The sequence below is a fragment of the Topomyia yanbarensis genome, chromosome 2, assembly GCF_030247195.1.
Source record: "Topomyia yanbarensis strain Yona2022 chromosome 2, ASM3024719v1, whole genome shotgun sequence".
Taxonomy (NCBI): Eukaryota; Metazoa; Arthropoda; class Insecta; order Diptera; family Culicidae; genus Topomyia; species Topomyia yanbarensis.
The window spans coordinates 69348121-69375277 of NC_080671.1; the positions used below are offsets into that span (position 1 = coordinate 69348121).

The 27157-nt window shown below is 37.7% G+C and overlaps 2 protein-coding genes across 3 annotated transcripts; one reads left to right on the top strand and one right to left on the bottom strand.

Moving 5' to 3' along the window:
• The first annotated feature begins 428 nt into the window (after window positions 1-428).
• LOC131678378 (ninjurin-B-like) lies at window positions 429-12389 on the top strand. 2 transcript variants are annotated; one of them, XM_058958460.1, is made up of 4 exons: window positions 429-945; window positions 10946-11419; window positions 11482-12166; window positions 12228-12389. In XM_058958460.1, exons 2-3 carry the CDS (start codon window positions 11051-11053, stop codon window positions 11623-11625), a joined length of 513 nt encoding a protein of 170 aa, XP_058814443.1. In that variant the 5' UTR covers window positions 429-945; window positions 10946-11050; the 3' UTR covers window positions 11626-12166; window positions 12228-12389. The 2 variants fall into 2 exon arrangements, with proteins under 2 accessions (XP_058814443.1, XP_058814444.1); XM_058958461.1 differs by having other exon boundaries at window positions 430-593.
• Window positions 12390-15948: 3559 nt separating this feature from the next.
• Window positions 15949-17304, bottom strand: LOC131682996 (uncharacterized). Its single transcript, XM_058964819.1, has 4 exons — window positions 16866-17304; window positions 16696-16809; window positions 16409-16634; window positions 15949-16345 (listed from the first exon to the last, which is right to left on the bottom strand). Exons 1-4 carry the CDS (start codon window positions 17159-17161, stop codon window positions 16034-16036), a joined length of 948 nt encoding a protein of 315 aa, XP_058820802.1. The 5' UTR covers window positions 17162-17304; the 3' UTR covers window positions 15949-16033.
• Window positions 17305-27157: the final 9853 nt, after the last annotated feature.

Here is a 27157-nt window from a genome sequence, read left to right on the forward strand (position 1 = left end):
GTAATCCAACCTAAATTTATCAATTGAAATAGAAAAGCTTCAAGTTTTCCAAAAAAAACAGTAAAACCAATTACACGCCATATAAGGTAACTGTTCTCTACTGATTCACGATATTCAATGGAATTCGTTTTGAAATTCAAATGTGTGCTCCATATGAACGCATTATCTCAAATCGTGCGTATAGCACCAACGATACACAATTTATCACGCATCACCATCAACCGCACAATGTTCAAGTTCTGGGAAAATTCTAATTCACTCACTTCCACTGTAGAAGCATCGTCCAGCAGAATATTCTTACTCACAAACGAACATCACATAGAATTACTTGAGAGATTTCGATACTCCTGGACGAACACATACAGTCAGACTAACAGTGCGAAAAGCCACTGATTGTTGGGTTAGTACGTTGCACGCGATGCATTTCATCGAATGCATCGCACAGTCTTGCCTCGGCAGTCGGCGAATTGCGGCCACTTCGCGTATGTTTGGTACGGCGATCGCAGTTGTATAGTGTGACGGAACCGCGAAAACCACCGTATGTGGTATGTGGATTCGATCAAAACTGGGTGATGTTATCAACAATACGAATGGTTTGTTTGGCTACGCATCAGGGAGCGTCAAAAATGCATGTCGCCTACTTCGGTAGTATTGTGGCGGTCTCGGTCAACGAATGAAGCTCTACAGACAGTCGTTGTCACGTGTGTGAGAATTTGAATTATTGGCTGACAGGAGATTGTGAATTGCAAATGGAAACCATGTGGAGCTAATGAGTCGGAATAAGATTGATAAATGTGGATCAAACATTGAACTTGCATGCCTGGGTTGTTATTTGAGTTGTGATACATAATTATCAATCGCGTTCTGGTGTTAAACTGTGTGGGAAAAAAGGACTGTTTGAAAAAACACATTGTACTCGACTCAATCTATCGACGGAAGCTGGAGGTAATTTATGTTAGGAACAGTGAGCTGCTGCTGAGACATCAATACGATGCCCGTGTTTGCATTTTGGATATACATCGCCAGAGAAAAACATTTCAGCAATATTCCTATGACTAAACACTCAGGTTTTTTTCCCGGTATCCTTAACGAGGTTTCCATCAACGCGGATTCTTAAATTAATGCGGTCTTAATTTATGCGGATTTTGAGATTTACGCGGTTTTCATTTACGCGGCCTGTATCTCGCAAAAAACTGAATGTATACTTCAAGTAGCTTCCTATTTATGTCGAGTGGCATGAAATGGTAGAAAGTCAATTTGTAAAACTTATCAATTGGAAGCGACAAGCGTAGGACCTGGAGTCATTGTTTCTCAACCAAATAGGATGGAAGATATTTATTTTGAACAAGTTCATCCCAAAGTGAGATTTTTAGAAAAAAAATACTAGAGCTGTTAGTTGTAGTTCGGCGATAACTTAATTGCTCAATTCTGTTTCGATTAAACAATAACTGCGATCTACTCCCCCACGCACAACAATCGGATGATCGAATTTTTCTCAGGGTCTTAAATAACTTGAACTGTATAAAATCCGCCAGTTGATCTTGTATCTTGATAACACGTGCAGCATAGCCTCCGCTTACACGTGCGCAGGTTGAATAGTCGTTGTGTTTAATATTCTGTAATAACTTGTTCATACTATATTGATGGTTGGAAATGTTAGGGGTAAAGTTTATTGCCTACATTGTAGCGTCTACTAAGAATAATAAACTCAATGATAGTTTCATTCAATTTTTGTATAAAAGCTTAGTTTGCGTAGTACAGCAAAATTGTGCATAACAAGAGCTTTCTGCTCTGACATTCGTTGCTTACTAGGGCATTGCAAAAAAACATTCATTTTTGAAAACTCTAAGACAAAGTAAGCTCAGATACCAAATTTCATTTCAATTTTTGACCCTTGCCCACTTCGCTTGAAGTTTTGCACATTGGTACTATGGGAAAATATGACGAAACAATATATTAAATGCTATAACGTTTGAAGTAGAATTCGGAAAATTACAGTTTGTATCTTTTTTTAAGAAAACATTCTTAGCATTTCAATAGAAATAATTCTGATACTAGAAAAATACGGTAAGTTAGAGTTAGTTAGCTTTGTCCCAAAAATCCCATATTCCAAATAACCATTCTGCTTTATGCTGCAAATCATGCATATTTTGCAGTTCTTCTAATGTCAAAAGATCTCAGCAATCGAACGGTACCTTTGCGACCTGTGGCAGTATCACTGGCCGCTTCAGCTCCCTCCCACAGTGGTCGGAAACGCCAAAAACGTGAACTTAATTCACTAGAGGCCAAACCATCGAATATATTCACAGGGTGTCTTTGGAGGAATTGTTCGTATCAATATTCCCCATAATCTGTTAACAATTGAAATTAGGCATGGCTTACTATGATCGAACTAAAAAAATTAACTTTTTATACTGACGAGGTAGAAAGTTGGTGTCTTCGACAAAGTTTTAGAAATGCTCATAGCAAAGAATTTTGCTGAAGAACGTGAGCTTGTAGGATTAAAGGTTATCGATTTATAAGGCGTTTTCTATGGCAAACCCCTTAAATCTAGTTTTTTAATATAACTTTTTTCATTGTGACTTTTCGTGCAAACTATGTTCAAAACAAATGTGTAGGTATCAAAACTACATAATTTTGTCGAAGACTGTGTGTAAAAATACTCATACGTTTCAAAGTTATTGAGGATTTTTACATTCTTTTACACCACCTTCAACTACGTATAAGAAGAAAGGTGCAAACCAAAATGCACGAACAGGCACTTTTTAACTGTCTAAACTATGCACAATAAAGCTAAGAAGATTTGGTGCGTGGTACTCTATAACCCTATGAATAGGGTAAGCTTACTTTATCATGTTTTTTTACTTTTTCCATACAAAAATCAGCAAAAAAAAATTTTTAAGTTTTTTTGCCCCAATTTTTGAAATTCTTCTTTTGATATTCAATTACAACACCCAAAATCCGACGGGTATGTTTCTATTACTTTTGGGTAAGATTCTATTGTGTTTTCGGTAACAGACCACGCGATTGCGCATTGCGGTATTAAACTCATATTCCCGCAAAGGTAGTAAACGGTGGAATGACGAATTTCGGTTGCTGTTCATGTATGCGCATCACACAATCAAACACTTTTTCAGTATGTGTCAACCTCGGCTCTGTTCGGATGTAGGATAATTCGGTCGATTGCTATGATAGTATTAGTACCAAGTCAAACCAACCGGAATCCTGACGGATCTCTGACCAAATTCAGGTTGGAATCTGCCCCAATATTGGCAGAAACCAGCCAGAATTACGGATTTTTTACTGGGTAGGTTGGATAGTGGAATAAAAAATTTAGGCGGTTTCCGGATTCGGCCTAGCTGCCAGATCCGCACCAGTCCCCAAATCCAGACACGTGCCCAGATCCGAACCAGCTCCCGGATCTGGACCAGTACCCGAACCCGGACCCGGATCCGGACCAGTACCCGGATCTAGCCCATCCCCTTTTCCCCTTACCAAGTCCGGACCTGAACCAGACCCAGACCTGGTGCTTAGATCCAGACAAGTGCCTGGATCCGGACCCTCGGCTCGGATACGTGGATCCAAACCATAGGTCTTGCTTCCCGTACATGACGGGAAGGACTGTTCATGTTTTGTGCAGTCGCTACCTTGCTGTTAACGTCCGTGATAGAAAAGAAATTTCAATTTAACACCAGCCGAAATACCCCACCACTATTCCGAGTCGTTTTTTCTGACTGTGCTTTGAAGCTAGCCGAGTGTGAGCCGATCTTCAAATACGGAATGTGTCGTGTAGAGAAAATCGAATCTCGTCTTTGTCCACATAGTGTTCACTTCACTTGATGCGCAATACAATGACAAGCGAAGTGCTACACACTTCCAGACAATCCGACGCGATAATATTTATTGAATAAGAATTGATGAAACATGAGTGCGACGCAGAGAAGATTTGAATGTGTTGGTATTGCCGTTTGAGGAATTTTTGTTGTGACCGTTTTAGCATGAAACGTCTTGCTATTAGAGCATTTTTTTCTTATTGCCGTAAAGGTATTACGGCCGAGTTTTGGGTGAAGTATTATTTTCACTTATACCTCAATATTTCAGTTTTTATAAACGTGGGATCAAAAATGTGAATCACTGGAGATCCCAAACTTCTATATACTAAAGTAGACATGTCATAATGAATTTAATGCTTACAAAAGGATGTCATACCATTAATTACTAAATTCTACGGAAAAAATTAAAAAAAAATTGTATGGAAAAAGTAAAAAAAACATGATAAAGTAAGCTTACCCTATCCATAGGGTTCTAGAGTGCCACGCACCAAACCTTCTTAACTTTATTGTGTTTAGTTTAGGCAATTTAAAAAGTGCCTGTTCGTGCATTTTGGTTTGCAACTTTCTTTCTTGTACGTAGTTGAAGTTGGTGTAAAAAATAAAAAAATCCTCAATAACTTTGAAACGAATGATTTTTTTACATACAGTCTTCGACAAAATTATGTAGTTTTGATACCTACATATTTGTCTTGAACCTAGTTTGCAAGAAAAGTCACAATAAAAAAAGTTATATTAAAAAAACTAGATTTAAGGGGGTTGCCATAGAAAATGCCTTGTAAATCGATAACCTTAAATCCAACACGCTCAAGTTTTTCAACACAATTTTTCACCATGAGCATTTCTAAAACTTTGTCGAAGACACCAACTTTCTACCTCTTCAATACAAAAAGTTATTTTTTTTTTAGTTTGATCATAGTAAGCCATGCCTAATTTCAATTGTTATCAGATTATGGGGAATATTCATACGAACAAATCTTCCGAAGACACCCTGTGAATATATTCGATGGTTTGGCCTCTAGTGAATTAAGTTCACGTTTTTGGCGTTTCTGACCTCTGTGCCTCCCATTCGAGCAGAAGCTGTTTTTTAGTAAAAAAAGATATGTGCATTTCCTTTCTTAAATATTTTAATATTTTAGAAGTGATCAACAACGTGATGTCCTCATAACACTTTTAATTAAATTTGGTAACAAAAGCAAATTTGAACAGTGCTGTCTGGTGTGCAATCTCACGATGGCCTTTGAATTGTGACGGTAAATATGAAGTGACCGTATCACCACAAAAATGACAGTTATTTCATTTCCATTTTCATCGCATAGTGTTTCAGTTAACTATCTCTCACAGAAGCCGTGCGAGAGAAAGCGCATTGAAATGATAGATTAAGTACCATTTATCTTGTATTGGTAGGGGAATGTGTTCGGTTGTCGACACATTTTTATTTTTGGCTCACAACATTACTCCAAATGCACAATAAGTGTGAATAAGGATACAAATAGAAAGCTAGAGGCCTTAGCTAATAACTGATGGAAGTATTTTATTTATTCTGTCAACACGAAAAATTTCTTAACAATTTCGTAAAATGATAATTTTTTACAATTTTGAAAAATGGGGTCGGTTGTTGTCACCCTAAGAAAAATTACTAAAAATGGAAAAATATGAATGAAAATCATCAAGATTCAAAGACAAAAGGAAATTTATTCATTTCAACAACCATTCTTCATAATTCTTCATCAGAACCACAATCAGTGTATGTGAAAAACTGGTGCGAATATTACGCACTGCTAATGCACTGACGGATCGCATTCACTGCAATTGAGTGATTTCAGGCAGTCCATTTTTTAACCAAAGCTTCAGACAAATCGGATAGATGCCAAAGGTGTACGGGGTAACCCCATTACACCCCCACCCAATTTTTTGGTTGTGACAATCTAGTATATACAGTGCGACCCAAAAACGTTAAACCGGAAGTCGCCTTCCTGGGTTTCAGAATGGTGCCAAAGATCGATGTCTGGTATCTATTCGTAAAACCCGTTTCAAAAATACCCATATTGATTAAGTTATTGAGAATTCAGCATTTTTCACTACAAATTGGGAGCCGACAATCGATTTTAGTAAACTTTTTGAAAACTGAGCAAAAAAATTGTGGCGAACTTTTCATTCTTGAATCACAAAATAGAATAAATTCATATCGTAAATATTCAATGCGCATACTTTTCGATCGATTTACTTCTTTCTAAAACACTAAGCAAATCATCAAAAAAAACTTTTAAATAGAGTTTCACTTGTTCAAAAAATCTATTGGTTGTAGAACAGAACATTCGAGTCTGTTTTCTTCAGCAATCGGCACAAAAAAATCGTGCTAATATAACACATAAATTATATTTATCAGAATGTCCATGGCTACTTTCTGTCAAAAGTTACGTAAGGGTGCTGACCACTTTCCCCTATAGTAAACGAAATATTATCAACGTATTGTATTCAGGCAAAAGTTTTGTTGATTTATTTTCCACATTTCTGTTTCTTTTAGGTAAAGCTATCTGTGTGAAATTACCTGTTTGTTAATACTAGCTTGTCGTTTGTAATAAGATGGCCGTCATAACCGTTTTTATATTGTAAATAAAATGGTCAGTTTCAATTGCTGTTAATAATGATTCCATTGACTAAGAGATTCAAAAGAGAACCGTCTTACTGTTTCCAATTCATTGGAGTGAGAACAGTAACTCTATAAGCATCGCATATTGTTTTGACAGCTAACCGTCTCATTTTTTTTATCTTGTAGGTTTGCCATCAGTACCGTGATGGAGCTCAGCAGTGATTTTGAATTTTTGCAAGCAATAGGCAAAGTATTGTTTATATTTGGGTAGCGGTACCGGTAATACCGGTATCTAAAACCGGAGAATACCGACCCAGTTTTTATTTGGTTCAGATCTTCAATCCACACTGGACACACAGAAGTATTTGTACACTGAGCACCAATCTTCCCATGAACATCGACAAGTTCGTACCCGTGTACAAAATTTCGTGCATGCGTTCAACTTCCAACATGCTTTGCCTTTGTGTACAGGTTTCCATCGAGCACCGAACCCAAGTGAACGTTGTGCAAACTTAGGTTTAAAAACCGTGTACGCACACCGTGATCGTACACAAGAAAGGCACACACAAAACAGAATGAGGCTACGCTAGTGATAATGAGTGAGAGAAAGAGAAAACTAGTGTCGGGAACCTGTGTGTACGAACACCGCGTACGTACATGGGGTCGGATGTGCAGACGAACACTTGTACATGGTTTGGTACGCGTTAGTACATTTGAGTTTGCACACGAAATGTGGGTATAAGATGAGCACAGAACTAGAGCGAACATGGTGTTCGATCTTCATTTGGGAAGACTGCAACATGGAGTTTGTATGGGCTATATTTCGGCACGAGCACAAATTTTAATGTATAACTAAATTACGTGCGGTAAATGTAATGATTACTTTTTTTTGAGAAGCTGTGATATGAACAGAGAGAGTTCAGTTATGTGTGCTATATGTGTGTGCTTTCTATACAGTCCTTTGTAGAGTGTAGTCGAAAACTCATCTAGTCTAGTCTACACAAACACAACCAATGTAGGGATGCAGGGATCCTGGAAAATTTCAGACCTACTTCTACAATTTCTACAAATGCTCATAACTATGGTTTTCTTTAACCGATTTGGACACTTTTGGATGTTTTGGATTCAGGAATTCGTCCACCTTTTGATTCTATAAAATTGAACCAGATGAATGGATCTGGTTCTTGGTAATCCGGATTTTCCGGAGAAATGTTTCAATAGTAGTAGTTTACGCAAAATCAAAACAATCTGAAATTTTCCTATAATATTAGTCACGATCCAATGTTCGTACTCGTGAAACAGTTCACAAAATCAAGAAATATTATTCATGTATTGGTTTGGTATCCTAGTAAAACAGTTACAACTTCTCATACGTACTCGTGAAATGGTTCACAAAATCATCAAATATTATTCAGGTATTCGTGAACTGGTTCATGATTCCTAATATATTAGTCACGATCCAATATCTGTGCTCGTGAAATAGATCACAAAATGGTGTAATATTATTCATGTGCTCGTGTACTGGTTCATGATACCTAGTATAATAGTTACGACTTACCATTCGTGCTCGTGAAATAGTTCGCGAAATCATAAAATCTTATGCATGTATTCGTGAACTAGTTCATGATTCTTAGTACAATCAGGTCCGACCATTCCTGCCTCTGAAATAGTTCATTAAATCATGAAACATTATTCATGATTTCGTGAACTGGTCCTTGATTCCTAGTACATGATTTACAATATATTTTGCGTATTTGTGATACCATATTGATGGTACTTCTCACTATTTTGTGGTAACCGAAATGGCACTAATCGTCAATTTTCGGTGCCTACTGATCCCCACCCTTTTAAATGACACCCATATTGATGGTGGATCGCACTATTTTTTGGTACCCAAAAGTCGCTATCTTGGATTTCGTCAATAACATTAATATTTGAGATGGTTTTCATTGATTTGTGATAAATAATTTCTGAAACCATTCTTAGGATAAAAATGGAATATTTTTTCTCTCAGGGCAAAAGTGGTATATCTTTTTAGCCCATTTTTGCACTAAGGTTTTTCCCATTTCTGCTCTGACTTGTGCTTAAACCGGGTTTGCTCTTAATAAACCTCTTGCTCTTAGCCTCTCAAATCATGAACATAAATAGTCTGACAGAACAATCCGATAGTGTACTCGTGAATAAAATAACACGTTAACATGATGAGAAATCACAAAAAAGCGCGAAGGTGCTTCTGAAATCTGGAACATCTTTTGACTGTATTCCCAAATTATGAAAAAGAATCATAACAAAAAGGAAACAACATTAACCAAGCCAAACATTGGAATGAAACACTATGTATATATTCGGCACGAACTATTCTTTGGGAAACACCAATAGTTTCATGATTACGAGGTTTATTATTCACAATTTCAAAAACTTGGTCACAATTTTCGTAAATCGTTTAGTTCACGAAATCGTGATCTTTTTTTCGTGAATTTATGAACGATTTTTTTCGTGTATGGGACATTAACAGCAGTAAACCTGCAATATTCAAACTCCATTTAATTGTTTTTTAGAATTTTTATTCTGAACACTCTCAAAAACATATTTTAGATATGTTTGTTTCAAATATTGCCCATAACTTCAGTAGCGACAGTGCTATCTAAATTCTTTTATCACGCAAAAATTTGTCTTAGTGAGCTTTAAAAGTTCTCCTACGGTACGGTACCTTTAACGAAAGATAAAAAATGAAAAAGTTAGCGCAAAAAAAATAGTTTTTGTTACCACCAAGTTTCTTAATTAGAATAGTTGTAAAATAAAAACATTTGAAAATGCAACTATGCCGTTTTCGGCAAAATTGCTTAGTGTAAGTTGCTTTACAATTTTGCCCAAGACCGCAAAAAAATGGAACCTCATCACATTCAGAACATAATTTTCGGTCACCCCAATAAGTCACTCTAACACCTCTTGCATCCGAAGATGACTTATTTCTTATTGTTCCGAAGACTTCGTAGCTCTAAAATATAAGGTTTAGTCACAAACATTTGTGTCTTTCTAAATTGTGGATTTGGACCACTGCGATAGTTTCAGTTAACGATGAAAATTCAAATTTTGAAATATCTTCGCTGTTTATTATAATGAAAACTCATAAACCATATCTGTTACTCCAGGTAACAAGAGTCCAAGAGCGGTATTTCCGAAATTGTAGTAGGCGTTCGTTTATTTGTTCGTTCGAAGTATTAAAGGGAGAATTCACTCGTTTCACGCCAAACTTTAATTTCCTGATAATAAACATAATTATACATCCATTTACATTTTTGGTTAGAATTGTGATTGCTTACGTTTAGTGCCCTTTGTCGTTACGTGTACAGGCAAGATTTTGATCACTATAGCGTAGATCTAACCACTTTCGGTCTCTAAATGAGCAATTGGTAAATTAGCGTTGATATCAATATGCAATATAAATATAAATTTCACCTTTAATTTTAAGATAGCAATAGTTCACTCTCTCCTCGTAGTTTTAAGTTAACAATATTTGTAAGTTTATCTTAAAGTTAATTTTAGTTAATATTAAGTATAAATTGCATGTAATAATTACAAACCTTAGATTTAAGCACAATAATAATATTAATTTAGTTAATAAATCCAATATAGATTTTATTGATCTTCATGGAGCAGAAAAGCGTGCTTCCAAAACTAAAGGGTTTACCTCACTACTCTATTGTTCTGATTTTACTTGTTTTCGCTGTGTATGTCCGTTTATCGTCGTTATTGACCTAACGGGTAGACTTTCCGGCTGAGCTGGCAGAGTTATCACTTATCAGTGACGAGGGGCTCGATGACAATATCAATTAAAATGCATTCCCTTACTACTTTATTCATGCAGTTACACTATTGTTAATATTCTGGGAGAATTGTCTTGATCATCCGATGATAAACATTGAGTGGCTTCTAGCACTGTCAGTGAAGCATTTAACTTAATCAAAATATGCAACAAGAAAACATAATTTGGGAACCTTTCATGCGCTAGAAAAAAGTTGGGCATGAGAGGGTTAATCTATTCATGCATAACAGCTACTCAAAGTACAAATGTAAGCAGACTGGGCCTTTTACGCTGATCATGGTCTCTTTATTATCTACAAAAAACAATACGAAACAAAATTAAAAAAATATTTGGGAGCAAAACGAAAAAAATAGCGAAAGTTTGGGGTCCCAGGAAACCCACGGTGCAGAAATTTTTGAAAAAATTGAAATAGGGCTTCACAGTTTATTCAAACGCCGCATCCCCTTAATGATTTCCGATTGAGCTAAAAAATTGCATAGATTCCTATATATGAATATGAGATATGCATAGAATTTTCTCAACGGTACAAAATGACTTGATATTTTGTTTAAATTGTCAGAACAAACACTGGTTTACGATGACAAGTAAAATTCGATAAGAAGCGATATGGAAAAGATATGCTTGGAGTGGCAGTGCATCAAATACATACATAAAATATATTTTGAAATTCAATGATATTTTTTTCTTCTTATTCAGAACCGATTTCTGGAATTACAACAAATATTATCGCATGTAAATTTGTGTCATAGTATATCTGTATGAAAACAATCCTTATTATACTGCAACCAAACAACAACAAAAATGGTTCACGCCAAAATAGCAAAAGAAAACGAAAGGTCATTGGAAATGGCGCCCAGCCGTCCGACTACAGCGGCGAAGCCTGAACTCGTTGACCGGTCTATTTCCACAACTGCGAGCTTACTGGTGCGTAATACTAGCGAGACAGAAATCGATGGCGGCCGGGGTAGTCGCGGTCTGCAAAAGTACGATCTGCACAAAGGCATCGCCGAGAGTGCCATGGATATTTCCCTGCTGACGGCCAATGCCAATCAACTGCGATTGCTGATAACCTACAACGGCCGATCGAAGACGTTCATTGCGTGCATTACGCTGGTAATTATTTCACTGGTGCTGCAAATACTGGTGGCTAGCGGAGTTATCATTATTAAGGTAAGGGGTTTATGCGGAGGAGCGCCAGTAGAGTAGTTAAATAAATTTTTCGCTTTTTCCAGAGTCAACCAAAATCAAAACGTAGTCCACCAATGGAACGGTTGAAGATCATAACAGCAATAGGCGTGACAATCATCACAGTGATCAACATACTGGTGGCTTCGTTAGTAGTAACCAACGGACCTGGTGGAACAGGGGAGCCATAAAAATCATATAAAATGCTCATATCGGCAACGAGGATATGCTACTTACATATAGTTCAATAAATTCCGCCATTTGCTCTATTTATACATATGTGTTTGATTCCATCGTGCATTAAGGTTACTTCCGCATGGTCAATGATGAACAACAACACCGCTATCGATTCGAACCCGTGCAGGTAAATAGTTAGAACTGATTAATCAAAACACAGTCTCCCTTTAATCAGACAAGATGCAGAAACAACAAAGCAGTAGTATAGTTCCTGAGAGCAAACCCTCGTCAACCGATATTCCCGTCACTCCGACTGGTGGATTACTTTACGAGTCAGCATCGGAATATAACCTGGCATTTAGTTACAGCAACTACGATCTCTATCGCAGTATAGTTGAGATCACTTTGAACGTATCGTTTTTGGCTGCCACCAGCAATCAGTTGCGGCTTTTGGTGAGCTTTCGTGAGGCGCAGAGTTTCGTAGCCAGTACGGTGCTGGTGGTGATTTCGCTGGTAATGCAAGTTCTAATTGGAATCAATGTCGTGACAATTGCCGTAAGTACATAGCTTAAATTTCCTCTAAAAAATAAAAAAAGAAATATTTCCTGTACTTCAGCTCAATGATCAGCACCGTTGGTTGGGACTAAAAGCTTTCACATCGGTTGGTGGTATTCTACTTACTGTGATCAATATTCTTATTCCATTCATCACCAATGCAGAACATTCTAATGTAGATTATTCTAAAATATATGCCAACTTTGGCAATAGGAACCCTTAATCCTTTTTTTAAAGTATTTATTTTACGACAGTATCACATCTAATGCCCATGAAACTAATATAAGTTTGCCTCAACAAATCCACAAGAGTTTGCAAATGTCACTCGTCTTTTTGTTGCTGTTGTGGGGGATATCGCACATTTCAATTTATTCTGAAAGCGTATCACTTAAAGTTGAATTCAACAATTCCGTTACAGTTTGCGCAACTTTTCGTAGCTATTTCTACCGGACAAAGCCACGGTCCCATGTCGTTTGTAGCGCTCCCACATTACTCACACACGAATGTTCCTATCGTTTAACTCCAGTAATGGTTTGTAATCATCCTTCAATTTCAATATTTTACTTATGTCTACAATTGATACAAATATTTCGAACACCACATATGTTCTTCGCCCACAGAGGCCATACCGAGCACGAGCGGCGACAAATTAATAGAACACAAAGGAAAACTAGGGTTTCAGAGGCGTACGCCGAAACCAAGCATTTCCCAACAAGACCAGCAGTCTGGGTTGTCTAAAGTGACGAAGCTGAGACAAAAAATCAAAGGGCTCTACGAGCTCGTGAAAAGCAAGAGCAACATGCACGGACAGGTCAGGGATCTAGTGATTAGAATCAAATCCACCTTTGCAGCAGCCAAATGCGAACGGATGGCGTTACTGGAGAGAGCTGAAAACGCCGAAAAAACACTGAAGAGATAGCGAATGCAGAAGTCTATGAGACACCGAAGGGTCACCAGGATTCCCGTTCTGTGAAAAGAATAAGGAAAACACCAGAAGAGGAGGAGGAACCCTTAAAGCCCATTCTTCTTAAAGCCCAAGCAGGTCGGTGAAAGACAACGAAACAGACGACAACTGGAAGGTGAATGGCGAACCGTAGAAGAGAGGAGATAAAAGCAGAATGAAAAGGATAAAAAGAAGAAAAAAAGAAGGATGTCCTTCGGCAGCGCCAGGAGAGGTATAGGGGAGACGCTCTAGTCATCAAAGCAAACGACGTGGTGACGAACGCTGCGTTCATCAAAAGAGTGAGAGAGGATACCAAGCTGAAGGAGCTGAAGGAAAACGTAGTAAGACCCAGGCGCACTCAGAAAGGCGACATGCCGTTCGAGCTGAAAAAGATCCAATGATCAAGAGCTCGACCTATCGGGAACTTGTGGCAGAAGCGGTTGGAGAACAAGCGAACGCGAAATCGTCAGTTCGGGAAGCAGTGGTCGAGTGCAACAACGGAAGACGAAGTGAGGAGCGCACTAATAGAGCGATGCAAGCTGAAGAAAGAGCAGATGTCAATCACGTTGAGGGTGGGGGGCCAGTGGCACACAGTCAGCAGTGAGCAGTGCGCTTATCGCCAACCACAGCCAACCAGCTTATGTCGGCCGGTAAGATCAAGATCGAATGGTCGGTGTGGTTGTTACGATTGATCCTTAGAGCCACTAAATAAACGGAGAGGTGTTTCGGGTGCCTGGGTTTCTGCCATCAGGTAAGCAGCTGTAGAGACCCGGACAGATCTGATCTGTGCAAAACATGTTGGAAGAAGGGACACATTGCTTGATACTGTACAAAGTTACCGAAGTGCTGCACAAATGAGGGCGGAAAGGACCACATGAAGGGAGGCATCTTACACCCAGAGTACAAAAAGGCGAAGGCAAACCAATGATGATGGCAATAACTCAGCTTAATCTCAATCATTGCGGCACAGTAACTGTTGCGGCAGTCGACAACAGAAACGAAGGGCGACGTTGCAATTTTTACATAACCGTATCGTGTTGCTCCCGATAACTGTAACTGGGAAGTGAATAGTGCAGGGATGGCCAAATGATGGGCGGTTTCCCTATCTAAGAGGTGGTGGATTGCACATATAAAGGCTTGGTGATCGCCAGGATCAACGGCGTATTCGTCTGAAGCTATTATGCCCCCCCAAGATGGACACCAGAACAATACAACCGGTGCTGGACGCATTAACCGACTCGTTAGTCGAACAAACGCCGGTTGGAATAGGACTGACAGCGGCGGTGGCCTGAGTTCAATCCCAGCCGAGGTCGTTGAGATTTTTCTGAGGTGAAAATATCTGTGCTCACGTCTTCTTTCGGAAGAGAAGTAAAGCCGTTGGTCCCCGGTCCATGAGTTGATGGATTGATATCTGCTCCCGATAGTGGAATACCCTCTCCGGCGTCGGTCATGAAGAAGGAGAATCCAACTTCTATACTTACTAACAAATATCCTCCTCCCGTGATAGTTGTGGAGTGCGCGGTAGCGCGCTAGCAAAAGCAACTATCGGATTAACATTCCTTCCCTTTCCTTTCGCGATCTACGTTCCGGCCTGGTCGTCGCCGGTATTGACCAATAAATACTTTAGGATTACCAGAAATTGCACATTGAAAGATGTCTCGCTACTCCCAAGCATAATTATCTACTGATTTCCTGTGCAACTTCAGCTATTCCAGATCGATAACGGAGTAGCAGCAAGGGGTGGTCGCACAAGCACCGGTTGCAATAGAGGGATATTTTAACGTTTGGGCTGTGTAGAAGGGTAGCAGTCTGATCAACGCAAGAGGTTACAGCTTCCGCTGGCACATTCCGTAAAGACGACCGGGGATCCATCATCGTAACATTCTGCAGTGCGTCGCTGATGGATAACATAAATTGACGAGTTAGTGAGCAGTACACACATAACGACAAGCAGACGATCAACTACACCATTGGTCGGCGGAATTGTAACGCGGAGGGTGAGTACTGGCGAGCGGAACTGGAAAATAAAGGACTTCGATAAGGATTTTTTGTAGAAGTAGATGAAAACGCACACGACAGCTTCAGCCACTTCTGATATAATTGTGAATAAAAGACGACAGTTCGACGAAACAAAATCTGCTCGGACACGACAAAGGCGCAAGAAACGCTCCCGAGTAAGTATTTTAGAGCCCGGGATAAAACAGCGGATAAGTCTGAACAACTTGTCCGTGTGTTTTAGAGAAATTATGCTTGGACGGAACCTAATATTTGAATACCCGAAATTATTACATAAAATGGTTGTACAACAGCCTCGATTGGCTTTCGGTATTTTAGATGCTTCCTCGAGCGGGAATAATTTGGCACTGAGTGACTGCTTGTAATATTGCTTCCTCTGAGTGGAAATGATTTGGCCTCGAGTAGCTTAGGGGCCATGCATAAATGACGTAGCATTTTGGAGGGTAGGGAGGGTATACCAAATTTGTGACGAAGTGTGACGAGGGGGAGGGTAGGATCAGAAGTTGTGCGACGTAGCATTAAGTTTAAAACCCATTGTTTAGAAAAAAAAAAAAAAGCAATTTAATGATCCTCCATTCCCAAGAGAAATGGATTTAAATTCAAACAAGTTGTTTTCGATGCGGTTTTTCATGAGGTAAATTTTACGGGGGAGGTTAGAATTTTGTGACCAAATGCTACGAGGGGGCAGGGAGGGGTCCAAAATCGCCAAAAAAAAGTTACGTCATTTGTATACGGCCCCCAATTGGGCGTAGAACGGCAGTAAACGGTTTAACATTCCAGGTTATTTATAAGAATATAGAAAAATATCTAGATTTACTGAAGGACTTATTTATTAACGTTTAACCGCTGTATCTAGAACGAAAAACAACTGAGTCGTACCGTCCGCTTTTTGGCACTATTTGGTTACTTTATTCCAATATTGGCGTAACTATTTCTTCCATAACAAGAAATTCATTGGAAATTATCTCCTCAGCTGTTTTCAGCTCCTGAGCGTCCAAGCTTTCCTGCGCATTTCCGGGTTCCCCGTTAGTATGTTCGTGCCAACGGATGATGGTCCTGGGGTGTGGCAATGTATTATTGAATACACTGCGTACGTATTTGTAAGCTTTTGGCGAATAAATGTGTAAAGTTGTGGCGAAGCTACGCACTGCATCACTACAAGGCTGAGTTTCCGTTCGTGATTTGAGTTCCTCCAGCAAGGAATGATTCGAAGTACAATCCTATGACGAAAAAAACAGAAAAAATAATTATGATTCTCGCTACTGAAATGTGTTCAACACAACCTGTGAAATGCCCTTGCTTGTTGCATCCGAGACCTTTTTTTCAGCTTGAAGGGTTTTGATTATATCTTGCATGCTGCTCATTCGGTCTAGTAAACGTTTGTTCTTGCCCCGGAGTAGCTTAAGCTTTTTTTGTGATTGCGAGAGTTGTGCTTTAAGTTTGGGCAGAGCGACCAAGGCTTCATCAGGCGTTAGACCGTCTTTTACATCCCCAGCGTATCTTATGGTTCTAATAAAACAAAATTAAATAAATAGCTAAATTTTAGAAAAAGTCAATTTTTGAACAGTACCTCCGGCGTATTTTAGGTGCAGCCTCGCGTATATCAGACGAAATCGACGGTTGAGTTTCGTTAGCTTCATCGACTCCTGAATCACGCAGCTGTGATGAATTGACTTCTCTGCAGCTGTTTTTTTAGAAATGTAATATTATATACATAAAAACCATTTAAATAAATCCAACCTTGAATTTGGAAAGCCGCCAAACACAGAAGGAACAGCTGTCTTGTACAACAGTTTCCGCCCATTCTTGTAGTAGAAATCATCTTTCAAAAAATGCCTCGAACAAATTCGTACGACTTTGAAATTTATAGCTTCATGTTCAATTTCTCTACCCTCCGCATTAAAAATCGCTTGAAGCCACGCCAATTGACGTTGCAAACTGGACGGAAACCGATGCTTGGTTATTTTGGTCAAAGTACTATCAACAGTCTTATATCCGTGAAAATCTATTCTACAACTGAACACAAAACACTTCATTGTGGCAAACAAAATAAACGAAATACAGTTTCAGCGCTCGACGTTTCAAATATAAAGCGTATTTTGTTTATCGAATTTAAAACCTTTAAAGAGACACCGGTACTTCCTTGATATACAATGTAAACAAACAGCAGATTCTCGAATTCAATAACATCACAAAATGCATTGTCGACGCACCAGAGATGCCAGGTACTTTTTTCAAATGTCTGCAATAATAATTTTAAAAGTCTGGGAAGAACAAAAAATGTCTGGATAGCTAGTGTAACCAAAAGCCTTTATATTCAAAAATCTGCAAATATCTGCAACAAAACTAAAAAATCTGCAAATATCTGCAACCAAACTAGAAAATCTGCAAATATCTGCGTCATCGAAAAAATCTGCAGCCTAAATTAAAAGTCTGCGAATTTGCAGACTTGTCTGCAAATCTGGCATCTCTGCGACGCACCCTAAGAGGACGCACCTTGTGAGATATGTGACGTTTATACACTGAAAGCAATTCGATGAAGAAATAACAAAACCCATTCTTATTTCGCTAATAATTAGTCAACTTCAACATACAAATAAAACATTAAATCAAATTTTATTTTAATTTTGCGAGGCTATCAAACAATAATTATTGAAAAGTATTTTTGATTTGGCTTCCAAACGTACGTCATAAGAAAGACAGCAATAAAACCTAAGACGTTCCGGTCAAAAAAAATGCAGACGAACATGGTCAGGCGACTTAAACAGTTCGACGTTTAACTCAACTCGTCTGTGCTAATTGCCCCTAGGAACAAATGCAATTTACGAATGCGATTTAAAGGCAATTTCAACACTTAGACAAATTTTCTGGCGGCTGAAAAGGACTTGGTTGTTTTTGCGTTTTTTCAAACATGGCGGTTGATGTTTGGCTTAAGCTTAAAATAGTTTTTTAAACAATTGGCGTGTTCTCGCTTGTATCTTGTTTGTCTAGTGTCTAGCACTTCATTTAGCCAACGAATGTAGGAAATTGTGGAATCGTGTGTAAATATAATGGAACAAGATCTCTGACCTAAACTATCAATAAAAGTCAGATTGTGGTAAGTTTTGGTGTGCAATGCCAATTTCACCATTGATTCTTGCTATTCAGCTTTTTGTTAGTGGCTGCGTTCCCAAATGCGCACTCCACTTTGACAAGTCGTCCGTCCAATGTCAAATTTGACAAATCACCAGTCGTGTCAATTTTGACAAGCTCTTCCATCAGTCTCAATTTTCACAACACGGTAGGCGTTGATTTTTGTTTTCGTCTCAAACGTTAAACATCAAAATAAAATTTCGGTTGTTTTTCCGTTAAAAATACGATTTCGGTTCAGGTCGCCACAATCGACGGGATTCAGCCAATTGAACAGCAACATTCAATTCAAAAAAAATCTTCAGAGCAACTACTTTCCAAAACTATGTTTGCGAAATCGGATTACAAAAATTGGACAATTAGCAGCGCGTAACACGGTGATCAATGGGTCTTATCATAAAATTGGCAGATTGTGGAAAACCAATCATCAGCGATATTAGATTTAGGCGAAACTAATGAGCCAGCTGAATTGCTACCGATTTCGTTTGTTAACGTTGCAGCTGTCATTTACCATTATGCCAAGAGGTTATTTTTTATCGCATTTTTCGTTATGTTAGATGGTAAATTTTACTACAAATGTTGTTCAAAAAACGCGCATATTTAAACAAATTTTGCTAAGATATTACATTGTCAGAAGAATGCGTACCTTTCCGAATTTACACCGAGTTTCATTGATTTATTACTGGTCATATCGTACGTGATGAATTTAGGTAAGAGCAAAGGCTCGAATCCCTAAATTCTGGTTCTAATTAGTATTCGTATTAGTAGTTTTTGATAGATGCCGATTGACACATCGATCGCTGGTCATTCTGGAGGGAGAAAAATAATGAGAAAAGATCTTTAAAAAATTCAAAATTTCAGTCTTGTAGTTCAGGTCAGATCAAAATGAGCTTACGTTTGATGATATTGAGAGCCGCTATAATGGAACCATGCCGATTTTCCAGATTTATTGTCCGAGCCAGCAGCTCCTTGATTGGCGCCTCCAGCTCGTCACATTTTTAGACCAAAAGCACATCGTATACTTTCGCAACCAGTGCTCTGATCAGTTCGGAGATTTCCGCCTTAGCCAGGCCTGACTTCCCTTGACAATGATTCGTCTAAAGATGATCTCGATAATAAACTACTTCTCCACTGAAATTATACCCGTGCTCTTCAATCAGGCTTGTTATGATCACAAATTTTGACGTTTAACGTTTCAGACGAGAACAAAAATCAACGCCTACCGTGTTGTGAAAATTGAGACTGACGGAACGGGTTGTCAAAATTGACACGACTGATGGTTTGTCCAAATTAAAATTGGACGGACCACTTGTCAAAGTGGAGTGCGCATTTGAGAAAAAAAAAAAGCTGAATAGTTTGATGGTGATTACCTAGTGTAGTGATAAGTTTATGTGAGTAGATAATGAACACGAAAATAAGTATTATTTGTAATTTTCATATTAGGCAATTAAGGGCGATTAAATGGCGCGTTCCATGGGCGATTTAAGGGAGGAAAGCGGCTAAAAAATGACGGCCGCAAATCGCCCAAAGGTTGCATTTGAAATAGGCCCCTAATTGCCAGCAATTTGCAGGCAAATTGAAGGGCAATTAGCGCATCCGAGTTGGTAAATAGCCCCCCGTTAGCCAGCAACTTGCCCAACTTGGGGTACAGCAAACAGAAAGGCATCAAAGTAGGAATAAAAACTAACCTACACACTTAAAAACCATTACCTACCAGAAGGTTATTTTAATTTTCTGTCCTTATTTCACTGCCGAAAAACGAAGGAGAGGGAATGATTTTTTTACTCAAAATTAATGGGATGAAGTTTAGTCGGCTTTGGGGAATATCTCATTATTTTTGGGTAAATTTGGCCTCCCTCTCTTTCGTTTTTCGTTGGAGGAAGTGGAATGCACAGATTTAAAATTACCTACTGCTAGGTATTGCAAGTTTTCTGTGTATAACAGTCTAAACAGAAACAGTTAAACCTAAGGTTGTTGTCTCACCTTGATACCCGAATACACCACCGCAACACAGCCGATGTTTGGTTTCTTTATTCTCGTGTTTTCTTTCCATACTCATTACAATACTTTCATTTAATAGGCCGCCGTTGGAAACTAAGTTTCTTTAAGGAATAAATATTTCCAGCGATACCAGTCGATGCAGAACTGGTATCGCTGGAAATATATACTGCAGAACAATCAAATTAAAAAAAAATAATGCACAAACATTCGAATGGAAAAATTTACATTCACGAAATTATCTGTCTCATTAAAACAAAACATATAAAACGACCTTCAATTATTAATGTGGATATTGGTCCATACTGTAACCATGCTAGTTGTTAAATCATCATGAATAGGCCATAATTTTTAATATGGTTCCGCCATTTTGAATTTCTAATTTACGACGCAATTCAAGTTTCGTTTCCTTGGAATTATATTCCTTTTTAAATATGCATGCTTTCAAATGTTAAATCGTCGTGAAAATAACACCACATCGGGATGCAAATTGGCGACGAAAAACAATTTTTAATCTCTAAAAGCGAACACAAAATTATTGCGACACCGAAAATGTCATGACAATTTTCTTATAATGTTTAAAATCAAACCAAAATTTTAGGGTAGTCTTATACATTTATTTACTTCAAAAATCAAAAGAAAAGTTAATCGATGGAGCCTTGAGTGTAAAATTGAACGCATTTTCGCTTGATGCCCACCATCAAAGTCTTTACAGTGTCATCCGGTACCAGTTTCTCAGTTTTTTTCCATTTTCTTAACATGTCCTTCTCGTCTTTGACTGTCTTCTTGCTCTTCCGAAGTTCCCGCTTCATCATTACCCAGTACTGCTCAACCGGGCGCAGCTCCGGACAGTTTGGCGGATTCATGTCCTTTGGAACAAAATTGGCCTCATAACACTCCAGGACACTTTTAAAATAGTGACATGATGCCAAATCTGACCAAAATAGCGGAGCTTCCCGTGCTGCTGCAAGAACGGTAAAAGGCGCTTCTCGAGGCACTCAGATTTGTAGATCTCGCCATTTTCGGTAACCAACCTAATTTGGACCCCTACATATTTTGGACCCTGTTAATGTATTTGCCTCCTACACTGCCAAGTTTCTCTGCATTTGTTTGGTTTGATGCAGCAATTACATTCCTTGGGTTGTCTATTAAAGTTCAATATCATTAGTTCATCTCTAATTGTTTAAAATTAAACAGAATCCACAGTTTTCAAAAATATCACCGAAAACTTTTCATGTTTCAACGATAGCCAAGAGGAACCGGTGGAAATTGTATATTTTCAAATTGGATTTAAATGTACAATTATAATATTTATCGATTGAAGAATTCGACTGTAACGTACTCAAACAGATCTTAATTTCGGCTAAGCTAATATTTTTTATCGATTTAATTAGTTTGTCTGATTTGGTATTATGCATGTTACGTGTTTGAAAAGGTTTCTTCGTAATGTTTTATCTAAAAAATCTTAAATAAATGGTGTCCACAATATGTATTAAAAATATGATATCAACTTATTTTGGACACCCCTCGATTTTCTTTCTTGACAGCTATTTGTTTATCGAGTTAGAATAATCAAAAAGTGAAAAATTTCGTAACGGTAGGTCGCCTGCTCTTTTTGGTCAAATTATTTAAAAATGTTCAAACCAATGAATGTCGAAAATCAAACTATTGAGGAACATTTCATTGAAGACCATAATATGACCAAAGAGGAGACTTTTGAAATCCATGTTGAAGAACATTTGTAGTTCGAATTTGTTGAATTCGACGAGCTATATGTTAACAAATCTAAGAGACATATCACAGCTAAATAATGATAATAAGAGTGTGTTTGCTGAATTCCTAGAATCGCCTGAAACACTCACGAACAGGAACATCACGATTCAAGCGACGTAGTCCTGCTGTTTTAACATTGCGCTGAACAGTTGAATACCTTAAGGCGAAAACTGAAGAAAAAAGGAAAGTAAAGGAAGAGAAACAAAGAAAAACTGAGCTTAGAAAGAGTAACAAGAAACCACCTCGTAAACAAAAGAATTTAAAATTAATATTTAGTACAAGAAGATTCCTGACGAATTTTTAAACTTGATTTATCATCCATATGAGGATGTTACGCCATAATACTGCTACAGATGAATTGTTACACGAAATATATTACTGTTAACTCTATTGCATAACATTTAATGCTGCTTTGTTAAGTCTGCAGTAACCTAATTGTACCGAAAGTTTTTCTATTTCTCAAAATGATAGAACTAAAAAAATGTTTCATGCAGTCAGCCTTCCATATAAAGATTAATGTACCATTTTTGATTGGCAGTCACTGATTTGCTTATGTTCTTCTTTCATGCATTAAATATACTGCAAAGAGAACGAGTCAGTAGGTCAGTTTAGTAGAAAAAACTTCACTGTTTCCAAAATTTATTCAGTCACATTCAGTGTGTCCAAAATATGCTTGGAACACTGTCCAAATTAGTGTGGAAAGGTCCGAAATGTGAAACATTCACGCTGTGAAGGAAAGTCATTTTCGAGTTTATGTCAATGTATAAAACATCCATCGACAGTTTTCTTTCAAGAACAGTAATTTTGGAGCAGACTCGTGCATGTATTGCATTAAAAACATAGGCAAGCAAATATTTTTTGACGTTCACGTAATTTCACTTCCTCTAGGGGTCCAAAATTGGTTGGTTACCCTACTGTGCCCTTTGTCACGAAAGGCGCACTCCTCATTCCGCAAGAGCAGATGGTCTGCCAAATGAGATATTTGGAGGCGAACTTCGACATTTTCTTCTTCTTAAATTTATCGTCCACATAGAACTTGCTCTTGCCGGTGAAAAACTCCAACCCCGGAATTTGCTTAAAATCGGCTTTTATATACGTTTCGTCGTCTATCACACAGCAGCCATATTTTGTCAGCATCTTCTCGTAGAGCTTCCGTGCCCGAGTTTTAGCCGTCGATTGTTGCCGCTCATCGCGGTTTGGGATGTTCTGTACCTTGTATGTATGTAGTCCAGCTCTCTTCTTTGCATTCTGGGCGTAGCTCTGCGACATGCCGATCTTTTTAGCCAAATCACGGCTTGAGACGTTGGGATTTGCTTTAATCATCCGCTTAACCTTTCCCTCCGTCTTTTTGTTCTCCGGTCCCGGTTTTCTTCCAGCTCCTTTGCCGTGGTCCAACGTCAACCGCTCCTGGAACCGCTTCAACACTCTGGAGACGGTTGAATGGTGAATGTTCAACATTTTCCCCAACTGCCGGTGCGACAGGTCAGGAAATTCCAGCTGTTTGGAAAGAATTTGTTCTCTCGACTCGCGTTGGTTCTCCTCCATTTTCGTTGAATCCTAGGATAGGATCCGCCAGCAGGCTTCTTCTTATATTTTACTAATCCCTGTTGAAAACGACATACCCCCACTCGACCAATGTTGCCAAAATATTGGTTTTGTTTCGGTCGTATATTTGTTCTGATTAAAATATTCTATATTATGTACCAATTTCATGCTTCTGGAAAAATCAAAGATTTAGTCTTTATATCCGCATTTAAACGATCATAACGTTTTTTCCATCGTTTCCATCGGAATACAGCAAAACAAAATAATATATATATTCGTTGTTGGACATTACGAAAAATATCTTCATGCCTCTTCATTTTTGTAAGTAGCTTTCTGAGTCAAGCAACCTCTGTCACAAGAATAATCTTCTCTGTTCGGATTTATTTTAAATATTCTAAAACTACTTTTCTGCAAGGTTTAATTTTTGTTTTGGAGCAATGTATAGGTTTGTTCCAGTACTACATGTGATTGTTTCGGAGAAAACAGCAGTAGAAAATACACGCTCCTATTTACACCGATGATCGATTCAGTTGAAAACTGTAAAATTCAACTGTATCGATAGTACCAAAGGAAGAACAAGAAGCGACTCCCGGGATAACTTTCTCCCTGTTTGCTCAGTGCTTCCAATTTACTCGGTACTGGAACAAAGACAATTTTTACATGAAGTTCCAAATATTTTCATACTTTCGCTACACAGCCTGTTGATTTCGAAAAGAGGCATTTCCGCATTATTCCGCACACAGAACAGAATCCACGACACGAACTTCAGTTCTGGATAATATGTTTGATTTCGTCTGCCAAATAATGCCTGCACTTCATAATTACAGACGGATGTTATAGAAAGAAAGCGGTATCTCGAGAAAACAAAAAAAATCAACACAGTTAACAATCGTCGTTTTATGTTTGATATCACAATATGACAACACGTCCAAGCAGCCCTTTAGTACTTTTAGTTTCCAAGCCGAAGGTTTGCCTATGTCACTTTCGTCCAATCACGAGCTGGTTCAGAATTGGTTCAAAAACAGGGGACAGAGCTGGCGGATCCTATCCTAGGTTGAGTCGAAAAACACGACTTCGAGTTTGACAGCATGTAAACAATACACATCAACGAGAAAGTGTGCAAAATTTGGTTGATTTTTACCCAATGGTAAAAAAGTTATGCCCTGTTGAATGTGTCGCAATAATTTCGTGTTCGCCCTTTAGACAACTTTTTGATATCAAAAATACCATTGTTTTTACCATTAAAACGTTATTTAATGCCAGTAGTATTGAATATAGCTCGCCATATCAGATATTAAATGACGGCAGGTATCAATTTGCGATCTTTTGACATATTTCTTATATTAATCTTGGCAGAATATCTTGAATATACCGTCTTCAATTTTAATCTGCTATCTTAGATGTAAAAATAGCGGAGGCTATTAAATTTCCTTTTACTTTCGATTTTTGGGCAGTTTCCCATACCAAACATACCCATATTGCAAACTTCCTTTGATAAATCATTATGAAAATGTCGCAATATTAAGATAAGGAACGCCATTTATGACAACGCACATAATCTGTTTGAACAGAAAGATGTCTGTAGACATTTTTTCAATTACCGAAAAGATACCTTATATTATACCCAAAAGAAATTTGTTTAGAATTCGTAATAAAAATACTAGCAGCACTAGTATAGCCGATAAACATCAACCCAAATACACAACCGCAACACAACCGAAGTTTGGTTTCGTTATTCTCGTGTTTCTTTCCCATTCTCGTGCACCGGGAAACGAAAATCAAATCCAAACGGCGGTGCTGTGTAAACGAAACTAGGTTTGGTTTTCGTGTTCGTTGAAACACAACCAGCGGTAAGACCGCACACAATGTTAAGGAAACACAAACACGTGTGGAGATTTGGTTTACCGTATCGGTACTCAACCGGTATTTTCCCACCTCTGCTGCCTGGTCCTAGTTTTCCGTTCTAAGTATATAACTGATTCGCTCTAGAATACCGATCCGTCTCTCAATTTCATTGCTCTTATCTATTATATATATATATATATATATATATATATATATATATATATATATATATATATATATATATATATATATATATATATATATATATATATATATATATATATATATATATATATATATATATATATATATATATATATATATATATATATATATATATATATATATATATATATATATATATATATATATATATATATATATATATATATATATATATATATATATATATATATATATATATATATATATATATATATATATATATATATAAAGGAATGTTAATAGAAAATATATTTAAAAAACATATTTTTGGGGGTCTTCCAAATATAACGAGCCATAACTTCTTAAATATTTACAAAAGATACTACATGTATTCTGCAAAGATATTCGTAAAAGAAATCTACACAATTCTTCCAAAGACGTTAGATCATTTTTTTCACCAAATAAAATTGTAGCGGCAAATTATAAACCTTGCTATTTTTGAAGAATAGTCAGAAAACACTATTGACGTAATCTTAGCCGTTTTCCCGTTAACAACCAATCGCCCTTTAAAACTCTTTATTTTTCAAAATATGCCAAATTACTTTGAAAATACACGAGAAAAGTTATTGTTGTAATATAGAAAGTTTTTCATTTTGATAATTCAAAGCTTTTTACTGAACATCTCTAACTTGTGAGAACGTTATTTCAAAAGTTACATTACTCAATTGGCACTAAAGGGATCATCCACGAACAACCAGCAATAATGTCGAAGATATTAAAGATAAAGACTTTGTGTCTTCAACAAAGTTGTTGGCACAGGCTTGCTCTACAACTTTGTCGAAGACATAATTTTTATATATGCGTTTGTAAGAAAGTTGATAAGTATATTTCACTTTTGGGGAGATTAATGATTAAATTAACAACACCATATGAAAGAGCTTATAGTGTCGATAAATTCCTCCAAAGACGTCATTGATCCAAATCTAACGATTTAGGCGTATTTAATAGATCGTACGAACAAACAACCACTGTGCAGTGGTAAGACCGCACACAATGTAAAGGAAGCACAAACACGTGTGGATATTTGGTTTACCGTACCGGTACTCAACCGGTTTTTTTCCCACCTCTGCCAGAAACACAAGGTGTGTCTTCGTTATGACTCAAGTTTGTACCGGTTCCTGATCTGGTTCCTGACTAATCAGATGAATTTATGTAGTTCTTTTCCCACAGGATATAAAAACGGATGAATAAACTGACACATCCAAAAGTGCTCGAATCGATTGCCACAGTTATTTGAGTTTTGCGAGCTCCTGGGTACCTTATCGGCCTGTGAAGGAATGAAAAAAACAAAAGCACTAGTCCTCTTCCTCCCTTCCTTTCTCCTTACTCTATCATCAATTTTATTCCTCAAAAGGTTATGGCTGGTGATGTTCTAAAATGTCATAAATTTTCAACTGGGGAAAATATTGGAATCATGTGGATATCTGAAAAGATACCCGGGTATTCCGTCGGACAATAACAAGATCAAGAAACCATCTAAAATCTTTATTCGTCTTACTATCGTTAACAATTCACAA